Source organism: Gymnoscopelus microlampas (assembly GCF_963454915.1).
Source record: "Gymnoscopelus microlampas genome assembly, chromosome: 12".
NCBI classification, from domain to species: Eukaryota; Metazoa; Chordata; class Actinopteri; order Myctophiformes; family Myctophidae; genus Gymnoscopelus; species Gymnoscopelus microlampas.
The window spans coordinates 24,995,489-25,011,289 of NC_139949.1; the positions used below are offsets into that span (position 1 = coordinate 24,995,489).

Consider the following 15,801-nt stretch of genomic DNA (forward strand, 5'->3'; position numbering starts at 1 on the left):
GAGCCTGGTCTTAGGGACCTCCAGGAGGCCAGCGTCACTGGACCTGAGGGAACGGGACGGGAAATGTGGCTCGAGGAGGTTGTGCAGTACCTTGTAGGTGGTGAGCAGCATTTTAAAGTGGACTCTTTGTTTGACAACCAGTGGAGGTTGTGGAGGACTGGCGTGATATGGTCCCTGGAGCGGGTGTGGGTGAGCAGGCGGGCAGCTGAGTTTTGAACATATGGGAGTTTATTGAGGACTTTGGAGGTGATGCCATGGAGGATGCTGTTGCAGTAGTCTAACCGGGATGAAATGGATGAAAAGGCGTGGATGAGTGTTTCGGCAGCAGAGGGTGTCAGGGAGGGCCGGAAACTGGCAATGTTCCTAAGGTGGAAGAAGGCTGTTTAGACGATGTGGTTCACGTGGGGGAGGAATGAAATTGTAGGTAAAAAATTACACCTAGGCTGCTGACGTGGGTGGAGGGTGTGACAAGGAAGCCGTCGATGTGAAGTGAAAAGTCCTGAGTGGAGCGGGTAAGGGAGTTGGGGCCAATGATAATGATTTCCGATTTATTGCAGTTAAGTTTGAGAAAGTTACTTTGCATACCAGTTTTTATGTCTGTGAGGCAGGTGGTGAGGGTTGAGTGGGTGGCTGTGGTGATGGTTGTGTGCTGCACCGATACTGTATGTTCTCACACTACTAGACTGCATACAGTGCATGACTGTCTGCTGGTTGAGTGGAGAACATGTGCACACTGTCCTGGATTACAATAGAACTTTCATAGATGTCATTCATTCCCTACTGTATATGCCCTATATCAGTAGTTCTCAAACTTCTTCATGCTCTAAACATGTTCTAAAAAGAGCAGATGTACAAGCTTTGAGCTTGCAGATCTGCTATTTTTGAATAGCCAACATATTAATAGATAAAGTTGTTAAGATGATTGTGATGCTATGTTAACTGCGTCTGCAAAAGTGTTCAAAACTTCCCCAGTTCCCCCAATGTCATGCCACACTGGTGGTCTGACAGGTGTAGCCCGTTGATTGATCACAGTATGCTTGACATTACTGCCCGCCATTTTCCAAAGTATGCCATGTCTTACTTTTTATATATTTCATTTTTTACAAGCCATTGGATCTGCTATTTTTGCTCAAAATATGGATGCCAGCCTGAAAGTGGTTACGGTTGTTCATCACCTGACATTTTAATAAAACATACAGTATATTGAAATGTGGTAATTAGGCTAACCCCTACCACCGGTGGGCCTATGGTCCTTCTACAAAGTCAGATTTACTTCCAGTTAGAAACCAGGAGCCCCAGTCAGGCTTCATTATCCCCTCAGCAGACTGCATGTCACATGTCCATTTACCCATCATTCACAATGTAATATTTAAAGCCTGTCTGTGTGCAGTCTGAGAGTGGATCAGAGACCTTCCACATTGGGAGAGATAAATCCCGCTTTGCAAATCATATGAGATGGAGGACAGCCAGTGTCATTCATGAAATCTTCAGTCTGTTTACTGTCTGGACAGGATGGCACATTCAGATGCTTCGAATTATGTTGTCTTTTAAAACAGCTAATATTAACAAGTGGTGTATTTTCTGCTGTAGTACCGTACGTGTCTACCCCCTCCATCCAGCAATTTATTCAGTGCCATCCATCCATCCATCCATCGCAATGTCACAAAATGTTACATGGAATAACGTGGAGTTAAATTAACACAATTCTACGGTGTACGGTAGCCACCCTTCCATTCCGGTCAAGAGTTCATTCATTCCTCTGGGGTCATTATAGAAATCTTCTTATTCTAGGTATAAACCATTATTATTAGGAAGGATTCACTGTAAAATCCTCAGTGTTCATTTACCAAATTAACCCTAACAGGTACAGTTGTACACTCTCTGAGTTAAATTATCAGTCAGGATTTTACAGTGTTTCTTCGTCTTGACCATTGTCTCTTTATCGCTTCTCTTTTCAGCAGCTCTTCCACATCTGCCACCGCTCTACCTCATTATTTTATTCCCTTCTTCATCTCTGCCTGTCTGTCTGTCTGTCTGTCTGTCTGTCTGTCTGTCTGTCTGTCTGTCTGTCTGTCTGTCTCTTGCCCCCGACAATGAACTCTTGTCATTGTGTATGGTTTGCTCTAATTATCTGTTATATCCTCATGTATGGATTGAAGAGCATGCACAACACACACACACACACACACACACACACACACACACACACACACACACACACACACACACACACACACACACACACACACACACACACACACACACACACACACACACACACACACACACACACACACACACACACACACACACACAGGTTCATCAGATCATAAGCAAAGTCGAGATTTGGCAAGTTGAAAATATTGATGGAATTTGTCTATGCGCCTGTGTGTGTGTGTGTGTGTGTGTGTGTGTGTGTGTGTGTGTGTGTGTGTGTGTGTGTGTGTGTGTGTGTGTGTGTGTGTGTGTGTGTGTGTGTGTGTGTGTGTGTGTGTGTGTGTGTGTGTGTGTGTGTGTGTACTTCTATACTTGAGAGGGCCAAATGTCCCCACAATAGGGTGACCATTATTTTCAACCCCATACCACATGTATAATGAACCATAGGTGTTGCACGCAGGCAACACATGGAAACACATCAGACACGCAATGCAATGTTCATGTTTTATGATTGGTTAAAGGTGAGCATGTACAGTACATGAACAGAACATGATAGACATCTATGCAACCGCTGAAAACAACTATTATTATTTTATTATTTATTTATTATTTTATTTTATTATTCATTATTTATTTCAGTGTTTTAGAGATATGTGTCAGGACTCGGGACACACAGCTTGAAACTGGGGCAATCTCGGCCAAACCGGGACGCCTGGTCACCCGACCCCACAAGTCTAGTAGAATATGAGAAATGGACATTGTAAGGACAACAGAAGGAGAGAATGATGATGAAGAGAAGAAAAACAAGTTTTACCCTGCTGTGTGCCACCCCGCCCCCTCCCCCCTTTCTGCTTCTCCTTCACTACTTAGGTATTAACATGGAGGGATAAGGAAGGGCTCAGCAAGACAGATGTGGGCTTCTAATGACTCACACACACACACGCGCGCGCATGCACACGCACGCACACACGCGCACACGCACGCACACACACACACACACACACACACGCGCGCGCGCATGCACGCGCACACGCACACACGCACACACACACACACACACACACACACACACACACACACACACACACACACACACACACACACACACACACACACACACACACACACTTTCTCTCACAAGACACAACCTCTAATGATAGACACACATGAGTTATATAGGTATAGCGGTTGGGTTGTATGAGGAGCATTAATTCTGCTTGATGAGTGTACAATCAATCAATCAGTCACTTTAAAGTGGAGCTACCCTTTGTGGTTATCTTTTGCCCAATGTGCTTTTAAATGAGGTTGTGAATGTGTCCACTGTCTGTAACAACTCTGGCTCTCTGCTGCCCCACTCTGGCTAAGTTGACATATTACACATTCCTCTGTCCTTGTGACTTTGTCAGTATAGTGTAGTTTTAGGTAATAGCTTTTTCCTTCCCAGACCTGTAACCCTTCTTAACCCATGTAGACCTGAGGCCGATTTTTAAGTTTTCAGAAAGTATATTTTTTTTTACTAAAATGACACAGATGCTTTCCCGGTTTTAAAGGTATAACAACATATAGGCTTACCCTTTAATGGGTTAACCAGACCTCCTCAAACTCTGGGGACTTGTCTTCACGATTCAACAAACCTATACTGTATAAATTCATGCTATTATTATCTGCTATATTTCTGTTTATTATTTCCCAAATATTGCAATACTTTTAAATGTATGCATACCATTTTTCTTCCCCTTTTTTATGATAATACCACATAATGGTGCTTGAAAGGCCTCTTGCTGCTATTACAACCATCACTGTCTATCCCTATGGAATCCTGTTAGGAACTTGGATCTCACTCTGAACTGAAACTAGAGCTGAGTCAAGTAGGCCTATGCTATTCACACTCTGTGACATTAAAGATGTGGCCAAAATTGTGGAGAAACATGACATTTGTGAAAAGATTATTGTTGTTGTTGCTGTTCTTTGAATAACTCGATAAAATCTGGGGTGCACATTTAAATGAACACTTTCTATTTAGCTGTGTTAGTGTAGCAAATTGAAGTCAGTGCCACGTGTTCAATTCAGAAATTAGGGTGTTGCGGGGCTTTTGAGGTGAGGCAGAACAAGGTGATGTTGATCCACTGAGAATATACTGAATGACGTGTTTACAGTAGCATACATCAACCAACAAACTGCAAACACACACTGAGGTAAAACTGCTGCCAATATTGTTGCATTAAAAGATTAAATCTTGTTTGCCAAAAGAGTATTCTGTAGTCCTCACATCTTGCCATCTTTGAGAAAGACTGTGCCTCCAGAAGTACATATCTACAGTAGAGATATCAGCCAAACTTTGTTTGTATAGCTTTTTTGTAGATTCGTTTTATGGTTGGTTGAAGTTATTGTGTTGAATGTTGGGCTCTCAAAATAAATGAGATGCCAGGTTGAAGTATGAGGTTTGATCATTACATTGTCATACATTGCGTACGTTCAGCTTTCCTCAAGTTTTTATTTACGGTATGCTTGGTGGAGATTTCAGTTCCTTCTTTCTTTTACTATGTTCGCTGTCAGCTGGAAAATTCTTGAATGATCGTATGGCAGCGGTTCCGGTAGGAGACACAGAGGAGACTCTTTGTGTCTTCTATCGGAACCGCTGCCGGTCATCAAATTATTGTCTTGCGACAAAAACAAAAGAAAATCCAATAATTCAAGTCTTCATGGGGTGACTAATCGATAGGAAAAAAAAACATTTTGGGGGTGAACTATCCCTTTAATATAGCCTTACAATCATTTAAACCACTTGAACCATATTTTATACTTTGGCTATTAAAAAATAGCAGATATACAAGCCCATAGCGCGGCACAGAGTGCGCTATTGTAGATATGCTATTTTGAAAAGAAAACTGGCACAAAATGTTTTTGAGATGGGGCTCCGCACCCAATACATATCATTTTGGGGGTCCTTGACATGAAAACCACTTGCCTAGGCTACTAAACAGTAAACACCCCTGGACCATTCATATGACGACAGGGCCATCCCTATGTTGATTTGCCCTGGTCAGTCCTCCGATACCGTTTGCTGGGGTTCACATTCAAAACAGCAAACGTGATTGGACGGTGGACGACATGAATGGATGTTTTTGTATTTAATGATAATGGTCGTTTTCTTAGAATTCATGCAGAACCATGGCTGTTGTTTTTTCCACACACAATAAATCAAAACATCAAATCTCTCTCTCTCTCTCTCACTGTCAATCCAGATGTGTGGGCTCAGATCCAGATGCCGAACAAGAACATGGAGGTGATACAAGGTCAGATGGTGGTGCTGAAAGCCTCGTACTCCCCCGCGCCTGGCACCGATAAAAACACCAACACCCTCCTCTGGACCTTCTTGGGCAATAACGACACTGAACTGGTGAGAAACAGGAACAGGGAGGTGTGTGTGTGTGTGTGTGTGTGTGTGTGTGTGTGTGTGTGTGTGTGTGTGTGTGTGCGTGTGCGTGTGCGTGCGCGTGTGTGCGTGCGTACGTGCATGCGTGCAGAATAAAGATAAGGGACCTGGTCGCTACTGGCACACACCTTGTATTGCATCTTAACCTTAGTTTCTTATCGTTTAAAATAGCATACTGTACAGCAGGGGTGGGCAACTTTATCGGGCACTTGATCGGCACATGAAGCATGCATTAGTTTTCCAGAAAACACGGGGCAGCCCGGGCCCTTCATTCATTTAGGGACATTGCATTGACATCGCCATTTAATTCATTAACATCACCGGCCGGTTTGGAAGTGTCTGTTTAGGGTTGCATGTCTCATAATAGTTTTTGTATCACCTCAATGCATTGCAAATGACGCACAAGGGACTACTAAATGGTTTTAAACATTCCTGTTTTTATCTGGTTGTGGTCACCTGTCTCTCCTCTGTAGTGCTGGCAATGAACATAACATGCGGTTATGGACAAAGCTTCCATTCTTGCAGGTCATACTTTTAAAAATCAGTGCCACCTTGCTTGCATCAGCGTCACCGGGAAGAAACAGAATGTTCATTTGATCTGCTATTTCCCTCCGTCTGATCAGATACACTCATGCTTAATTTATACCAGAAATAGTTGATCTACAAGCTCACAACATGTCACCCCACAATGCATTGTGGTGTGCTGTTTGTTGGTCTTTGACACCATTGTACGACGCAGTATAGATCATGCATCATTCTCATTCTTTCTAGATAATCTCGTACTCGAAGGGATCCATCGGTGCGGACAGCTCTCTTTTCGAGGGGCGCGTGGGCTTTACGGCGGCGGCAGAGATGCCCTCCACCAACCTGTCACTGTACATCAACAACACAAAGGAGTCCGACTCCGGACGCTACCTCTGTCAGGTCATTGTTCCCCAGGGGAAAAGCCTCAGTTCTGAGCTCACCCTCAACGTAAAGGGTAGGTGAGACCTCCATATACACTGTAAATGCATGCCAGTTAAAATTGTACTTAAATACAGTACTTTAGTAAATGTACTTAGTTACTTTACACCACTGCCTGGCAGGAAATCTCCTGTTTCTGTAGTACGAGGCAGCTTGATGAACAAGTACACCCCCTGGACATGACACTAGTATGTCACAGGGACTTACCCCCAATCCAATCTGTGATGCTGAGTGCCAAGCAGGGAGGCATTGGGTCCCATTTGTATAGTCTTTGGTATGACCCTGTGGGGGATCGAACCCCAAACTCCCAACCTCAGGGCGGACACTCTAACCACAAGGCCACTGAGATAGCCACTTATGAAAAGGGGGTCTTTAACCATTCTATTTTTTGCATTAAAAACCTGTAATTTATGCTTGAACCTTTTTCCTGAAAGATTGTGAAAGATTAAAAGGAAAACTGAATTAAACATCTTAATTCTAATCCTCCCCTCTCCTCTCCTCTCCTCTCCTCTCCTCTCCTCTCCTCTCCTCTCTCAGTGCCGCCTGCTGTCCCCAAATGCTCCATGTCAGGGAAGCCAGTGCTGAAGGGTAATGTGACTCTAAGCTGTAAATCCAGTTCAGGAAAGCCCATTCCTATCTACAAATGGAGGAAAACCAGCCCAACCTCTGAGGTGTTCTTCTCCCCCATGCTCAGTGAGTAGGACCCACCCAGGCACAGTGCCATGTAATGGTCCATTATTATAGCTGTTCATACTGTTTTTATGTGTGTTTTGTAAGTGTTTTTATGGTGCATGTGTTACTGCAGTTGCTCCAGAATGTACTCATCCCTTGACTTGTTTGTTTGTTATTATTTATAGCCTATTACGGGTGGATACAAACAAGCATGTTTGTGAATTTGTCTAAAACGTTTGAACATTTCATGACATTCAACAATCGTTTTATTTTCGTTTTATACTGTATCCTGGCAATTATATTTAATGATATTATTGGCATAATGGGGTAAAACTACATAATTGAGTTATTAAAATGTTTAATTGGCCATTAAAACATCACCAGCTGGGAAAATGCTGTTAGTAGGCTATTTTATCATTTAAACCTATTATTAATATTATTATTTGGATAAAGTAGTACAACTATTAAAACCCATAATAATCATTTAAAGTTTTTATCATGTTCTGAATGTCAGTGTGGGTTCCCGACAGCCTGCTGCTGCTATGCCTCACAGACCCTGCCTCACAGACGCTCTGCGCTGCAGTTATCTGATAGATCAGCCTATTCTTCGTACGTTGGTGTTGCACGTTGAAAATATCAGACCTACAAGCTCACAATACGTCGCAACGCGCCGCGTTGTAAGCTTGTATGTCTGATATTTTCAATACGCAACAACACAGACATACATGAAGCACAAATGAAGCTTTACACAGCTGCGTCTGTCTACTCCTAATCAGCACTGCGTACGGGTGGTTCGCTCGGGTGTTATGATAAACAGAACCGGGGTCCCGTAGTGATAGAATCTGAACCAAGCCGGACCCAATTGACGATAATAAAACCCGTCAAAACCCGAACTCGTATGGTGGATATTATACAAGCAAGCACAGTGACTGTCTGTCTGCAATGGATAAAGTTGGTGACACACATTGCAGGCAACTAAGGCCTTAGTTGCGCCATCATTCATGTATCATACTATAATTCTAGTAAGGGCGTAGTGGTGGGCGTAGTGGCGTAGTGGTGGGCGTAGTGGTGAGTAGGTGAAGCTACCCAGTTCTCCTCAGTGGCTGGAGCAATTGCTCTGATTTTGCACACAGCCATTGACCATTACCATCTGAACTTAACTGTGAAGCCCGTTTTTCAATTTCACCAAATCTCAGCTTCTTATTAGCGTTTTTGTGTCAAACACTGTCGCCATGGTTACGGGGCTGCCCAGCTATGGGACGAACTGCCTCCCGGGTTGCCAGATCATGTGCGCATATCCCCCCACGGATGCGTCGACCGGGTATGGTCTAGTAACATTAACAAAACTAAACAAAAGCTGTAGGTTTTGCATATTAAGGTTGAATGTGATGTAAAGCCCAAAACATATATTCATTTGTTTATACTATGCGATGTACGGTGTCGCGCAGCAGTTCACTCACGGCCACTTTATTCAGTTATTTTTTGGTAAGTGACATCTCTGCATGATGGAGTAGATTAGATATTATTTAGTTAACTATAAAAACAGGAACAGATCCCATCTGTGACAAAGTGGAAAGAAGAGCAGCGCTAACGTAATGAGGTGTAATGATCAGTTGGGTGCATGCATCTGCAAACATACATGTGACGTTAATTATACTATGGCCGATAAATGTATTCTTTGGCCGGTAAAATATAATCCTGTCGGTCAAGGTGGCCGGCCCAAAAAAATCCTGATTGGTACTCTCCTAGACATCATTAAATATGAATTTACCTTATAATAATTCATTAGACCCTTTCCTACAAAGCCAAAGTGCAGTAACTACATTTTAGAGACACTGACAAAAGGTCAAATCAGCCTTCATTATATTGGTTGACAGTTACCTCATAAACAGATAGACAATTAGTGCAATATAAATTATATACCAATAACCCATTTGGTTGGCCAGTTGAAACACTTAAAGAGTTTTGTGTAGTTATTGCATTTTGGCTTTGTTACTAATGATGAATTTGCGAAGTAATGCTTACTTCTTATAATAAATATAATTTATCATCTTACATCATATAGTCATATGGCTAATGCAGTTAACGTTCACCTATCTGTCAGGGTCTATCTTCCTCTTTTCTTGGAAGGAAATAATGCAAGTTGGCTGCCTAAGTGTTGCTACAGTATACAACCTTAGAAAACTCATCAATACTATGCTATTCCTACACCTGCAAAAGTAATGCACAATGGCGCCCTCATGTGTCCCTTTTTATTGTTGTAGGTGGTCTTTTGAGAAGAAGCAAGTGCTTAACAAATATCATTGTCAATACAAAGTCCTTTACTGTGTGTGTGTGTGTGTGTGTGTGTGTGTGTGTGTGTGTGTGTGTGTGTGTGTGTGTGTGTGTGTGTGTGTGTGTGTGTGTGTGTGTGTGTGTGTGTGTGCACGCGTGCGTGCGTGCGTGCGTGCGTGTGTTGTTAGATGAGAAGATGGGCACGCTGAAGCTGAGCAACCTGAGCAGCAACATGTCTGGGAAGTATGTGTGCACAGCCAGCAACACGGCTGGCGCTGAGAGCTGCTACATCAACATGGAGATCATTACATGTATGTGACCATGACACTGTCCTGAATATGACACAGCTGTCCTGACTATAGGTGACTCAAACAAACAGACTACTTCAGACTACCTCAGACTACTTCAGACTACTTCAGACTACTTCAGACTGGTAATCTGTTGGCAAAAGTTGACATTTAGTTCAGCACAATCTGTCGGCCGATGTGCCCATTGTTGTGCTAATGCATTATAGCTGACAGGCTGGCCTGCCAGTGTTGCCAGGTCTGCTTATTATAAGTGACTTTGGGCTTGTTTCCCTGTAAAGTCTATATATTAAAATATATTAAGAGTATATGAAAGCCATTTAAAATGTTTATACTATTGGAGTCTTACACACCTGCTCCCAAATAATGAATTACATTGAGAGAGATGGGGAGAGAGAGAGAAACAGTGAATGTAGGTTTTCATAGACCTGGTCGCTGGTTTCACTCACAGAATCTGGCTGATAAGGATCATGAGACACAGTTGTCCTAACCATTTCCTTTCGTAGTCATGGCACAGCCGCATAAGACACTCTCATGGTCAAGTGCAAAAGAAAATACAACATTTGATGTCTATAGAGTGGCATGTTTTTTTAAAGCATGGCACTATAGGAGGCAGGCCGTCTAGAAGTGGGTCTGTCTGTCTGTCTGAGAGTTTGTGTCTCTCTGGGGCTAACCTGAACCGATCAGTGCCAAATATCTTGTACATGCCAGTATAGGTCAAGAAAGTAACTCCACACAATTATTTTTCCCCACATATTTTCTTTTTATGTTGTGAGACAGAATGTTAGTTAATCCATCGATAGAATTTGTTTGAACTTGTATATTGCCTATTTTTGGAAAATTCTTCTTAAAAAAAGAAAAGATAAATAAAAAAAATAATAATTATGTTTTGAAATGTTTAGCCTATAATGACATATCCAGATTAGAGATGCCAGGTTGGAAGTAGTTTAACTCTGATGAGAGTGTATAAATGTCAGAGTTAAATGAACAGGCCATATTTGATTTGGTGCTGATGTACAACGTGTTTGCTTTTTGGTCCTGATGGCAGCCACTAATGCGGGGGTGATAGCTGGTGCCACAGTGGGTTCAGTGGTGGGCTTTATCATCCTGCTGCTCTTCCTCATTTATCTGGTGAAGAGGAGGAGAGAAATGGAGGATGACATGGCCAACGAAATCAAGTGAGTTTGGCTTTGTACGTTTTATCTGTGTGTGTGTGTGTGTGTGTGTGTGTGTGTGTGTGTGTGTGTGTGTGTGTGTGTGTGTGTGCGTGCGTGCGTGCGTGCGTGCGTGCGTGCGTGCGTGCGTGCGTGCGTGCGTGCGTGCGTGCGTGCGTGTTGCGCGCGTGTGCGCGCACGCTTGTGTGTGTGTGTGTGTGTGTTTCTATGAGTAAAGATTAATTTATACGCTGTAATATGATACTGTCACTTGCCCAAAAGTGCTAATTTGTAATTCAATTATAAACTGGGCGTCTGGCTGCATGGCACAGGGGTACATTTCCTGCCCACCACCATGGAGACTGGGGTTCGATTGCCCATGTTTGTGGGTGGGAAGCCACGTAGGGTGGGTGATCCCTGTTGCTGCACTAGCCACAGGGAGTGGAACTGGGAGGGATAGCATGTTCCTCCACATGCGTTACATATACTTTCCCATAATGACTAAATTGGGAGAAAAACTGAAAAACAAACAAACAAATAAATACCTAAACAAATAATAGTAAACTAACACCCGTTATCTACTGTACCTGCCAGGGAGGATGCTCAAGCCCCCAAGCGCGTATCGTGGGCCAAGAGCGGCGGCATGGGCTCGGACATCATTTCCAAGAACGGCACCCTGTCCTCCATCACCTCCAACCCTCACCAGAGAGAGCCTTCACTCCACCACCACCTGCAGCAGTACCCCCAGCGCCCTCCGTCTGACACCGCCTCCATCATCACCGCCACGGGCAGCACAGCCGGCTACCGACCCTCCCGCCAGCACGGGGCCTCCACCCCGACCCACTACGGTTACAACAGCGCAGCCACCCTTCCCCGCGGGCAGCCCACCTCCTCCGAAACCAGCGCTAACGGCAGCCCCACGCCCAGAACAGAGCGCTTCACCCCGCTGCCCCAAGCCCAGTCGGTACCACAGACCTACAGCCAACCGCATTACCAGCACCAGGTTGCTCCTGGGCCCCCGCCGCTGCCCACTGCCGTGGTCACTGCCGCAAACATCTCCCGCATGGGTGGTGTGCCCATCATGGTGCCCGCGCAGAACCAGGCTGGATCTCTAGTCTAATGATGCCAAACAGCTGGCGAAAAACGTTTTGGAAAATGACGGCGTAACTTTTACACTACTGGAAAGGGACAAAGTGTTTGTTAAGTTGTTGTTTTTTCGAAAAAGGGAATGCTTCAACTGCTCTTTTGCTAGAGATTAGATAAAATAATTGAATGGAATTTAGTTATTGACGCTTGCTCTGGCGCCATGAAGCTTGAAACAGTCAAAAATGCAAGTAAGACCTCCAAACACAGACTGTTTTTACCTGCCGAAGCCAAGTCTTTAAGTATATTCAAGTCTTTTATATCCAACATGCACTGTACACAAAGTATGTACACTTTCACTTTCATACATTTGTGTTGTATCTTAATTTTCTATTATACCAATGTATTTTTATTGTTTGTTTGTTTTTTGCTTTTTTTGTTTGATTGTTTTCAGCTCAGATATGAGGTGTACTTTTTTTTAAAACGTATTTTCCCTCCCTTCCTTGTCAACTTTTTAGGAAATGAACATGGTAGAAAATGTCTTTCTGCACACCTGCTTTCAACCGACAGATGCGTAGGAGAGGACCATGGCATAATGTACAAACACATTTATTAAGGCACCGTTTCAGTCAACTGACCTTCATCAGGAATCCTGTTTAATGTCATTTGTCTGAAATGTTGCCATAACCGCTTTCATCTATTTTGGACATTATATTGTCATAAATGTTGAAATTAAATTGTCAAACATCGTTAAAGATTTTCAAAAATGTTCAGAAAAAGCAACAAGCTAATCTACAAGTTGTGAGCGGGTATATTGCCAATTATCGGCAAGCAACATAGATTGGCATTTTTTGTTGTACGACAAAATTAAATATACAGTGGTTATTAAATGTGTTTGTAGACTGCTCGGGACTACTCTCTAGGAAACAGAGACAAACTTGTCGTTTGCTCAGCAAACTAAAGGATAGTATGCCTCCTAATTAATCCAAAACTTGTTTTGCTTCATAGTTCATTTCTCTGAATTATGTACGTATAATGACCAAATGGAGAAGAAGACCAAATGAGTCATAAGCACATACTGTACAGTATGTGAGTTCCTTTTTCTCTATCAACGGAAAGAATGTTTTATTCATGATATGATATGAACAGACTTTTAAATGATACATTTGGATAAATATGTATTCATGTATATATGCTCACAGCTAGCCTTTATTAAAAGTAAGATGTCATACTTTTTTTAGAATAGATGCAAAATATATTGTAATCCATTTTGGGCATTTTCCTCTAGTTTTCAGCTCATAAGATACTTTTAGATTTGGTGCTTAAGACATGCATATTTGGTAATAGAGCACCTGCAGTTTAGAAACTTTATTGGGCATCTCCATGTCTCAGTCTTAAAGATTGAAAGTTACTGACTGCATTGCAATTGTAAATAAGATATTTATTGCCTGAACACAAAACCGCTTATTGTATATGATAAGGCACAATGTGTCTTACGATACAATGCCATACAGATAATGTGTTTGCCTGCTATACCCTGGATACCCCACCAAAGAATTATTCACTATTCTAGTGGAAGTCATGGGGAGTAAAACCTTTAATTCATTATTGCAGGCAAGGCAGTCTGACATTCCATTTACCTGTAGTAAGAATATGGACCAGAGCTGTTTTTGAAATCTTTATGCAGTTTTGAGAAAAAGTTTCATTCCCCTTTGACTTTGGACTAGTAGTTACAGTTAACAGATGTGAACAGGAGGCTGGTACCAAATTCTCAGAAAAACAACACCTTAAATGTTATGAAAATCATTTGGATATGAGGAGTGGTGCTTGACTGGTAAATCAAATGTACCGGTGACCAAAGCTTAATTTATCCTCTGTCGCAAGACTGTGTCGCTTGCCAAAACAGAGTATAAATTAGAATGAAGAATTCTGAACCTTTCCTTTAACCCCTACTGGGACACATCCAATACAAATGCTCCAATATGAATTTATCATTCCATACTGAAAACAGGGGCCAAATGAAAAAGCTTGGGATTTGGACCATAATGAACAAATACGTCTTTACTTTAGTTGTGGAAGAGGAAGTAAAATAATTTCCAAGGAAAGACCTCCCTACAACAGACAGACATCAATCTTAACTTCCAAGTTACTTAGTAAAGTAACATAAGCCTCTTCCACATGTGAACTCTGGACATACATACTGTACACTACATACTGTATACTCTCATACATACATGTCAGATATATGTAAATCTTCTGCTGTGTTGTCGTTACACTGGAACATTTATATTTGTTATTGTTGTTTTGCGTTTAGGTTTTACACGCACATCTGAAACCTTCCACAGGATATCATAGATTGTCAACTCTGTGTGACGTTCTAATCACTGTTATATGGCCCAGTCTTGGTGTATTGAGTTACTGAGTAAAATCCTGAGCGTTCATTTAACTCTGAGAGTTACAGGTTTCATTTGGTTACATTTTACACTCTCAAGAGTTACAAATAGATAAATAGTTTCTCCCAGAATTACAAATCGATGAAATAACAAAGGATTCTGCTGTGTAGTTTGATACATGAGCAGAGTGATGGAGTATTAAATATATTTTGAAGCTATGTGATTTCCTCCAGGTTTCTGTTGGTTTGTTCACATTGGAACACAATGAACACAGATTCAAAAAATAAGTAAGGTCTGTTTAGCAGTTAGCTAAGCTTACACAGTCTGGCCTATCATGACCTATGTCTGTCATATAGTGCGTGCCAACGCGTCGTCACCACGGGGGGGGCGTGGCATAGTAGCTGCAGCCATACTTGTTTCGGTCAATGTTAAGTCAACCTGTTTTATACCCCCCAAAGATGTCCGCCGCTACCAAATGACACTTGTTGACGCCCCCTTCAGGATTTTTGGCACGCACTATACTCATTGCCGTATCATCCGAATGGGTCCTTTTAACAGTGTATATTATGAAAAGTAAAATGCATTCAAGACGTTTATTTTTTTAACCAATGTGTGGTGAAATGACTACATGAGCAAATTTTATGTACCATGTAAGTTAAAATATTGAGAGTTGATATTCTGTTGCTAAACTTGGATTGTGTTACTACACAAAACGATGGCCAAATGTATGCTTATTTATGTGAGCCTAAACCTTAGGAAATGATGTGCAGTGTTCACTCGTACAGTATCTTGCATATTAAGTTATGATAATAGAAAAGGCTTTGTATCAATATTTTCAAATAAAAGACTAATGGTTGTTTGTGTTGTTTTTTCCAACCTCTATTATAGACGTGTCTCTGCATGTATTGCTAGATGCTTGATGGAGTGTGATTAACTGTATTGATCGAAAACACATTGCATGTTGCCAAGGCAAAAGTAAACAAATCAGAACTTTTACCGGCACCCTGTGGCTATATTATGCCATTTTCAGTGAATTTTCATCCATGCTTCCTATGGTGATCCCCTGTCATCTACAGTATGGTACTTCCTATAAGGTGCTTCCCTGCTATCTATGGTGCTTCCTATGGTGCCTCCATGTCATCTATTGTGCTTCCTATGGTGCTTCCCTATCATCTATGGTGCTTCCTAGGGTGCTTTCCTGTCTTCTCTGGTGCTTCCCTGTCTTCAATGGTGCTTCCTATGGTGCCTCCCTGTCTTCTATGGTGCTTCCTATGGTGCCTCCCTGTCTTCAATGGTGCTTCCTATGGTGCTTCCCTGTCTTCTATGATGCTTCCCTGTTTTCTATGGTGCTTCCCTGTCTTCTA

At 42.3% G+C, this 15,801-nt stretch overlaps 1 protein-coding gene across 2 annotated transcripts in view; it reads left to right on the forward strand.

Moving 5' to 3' along the window:
* esama (endothelial cell adhesion molecule a) overlaps positions 1 to 14,937 on the forward strand; it is a 62,102-nt gene extending 47,165 nt beyond the window's left edge. Inside the window, exons 2-8 of one of the 2 annotated variants that reach the window (XM_084075219.1) lie at positions 5,403 to 5,557; positions 6,365 to 6,572; positions 7,094 to 7,249; positions 9,691 to 9,813; positions 10,856 to 10,985; positions 11,556 to 13,743; positions 13,798 to 14,937. In XM_084075219.1, the coding sequence (XP_083931345.1) occupies positions 5,403 to 5,557; positions 6,365 to 6,572; positions 7,094 to 7,249; positions 9,691 to 9,813; positions 10,856 to 10,985; positions 11,556 to 12,081 (1,298 nt within the window). In that variant the 3' untranslated portion in view covers positions 12,082 to 13,743; positions 13,798 to 14,937. Of the gene's footprint in view, positions 1 to 5,402; positions 5,558 to 6,364; positions 6,573 to 7,093; positions 7,250 to 9,690; positions 9,814 to 10,855; positions 10,986 to 11,555; positions 13,744 to 13,797 lie in introns of those variants that run through there. The other variant, XM_084075218.1, reaches the window with a different exon arrangement.
* The last annotated feature ends 864 nt before the right edge of the window (positions 14,938 to 15,801 follow it).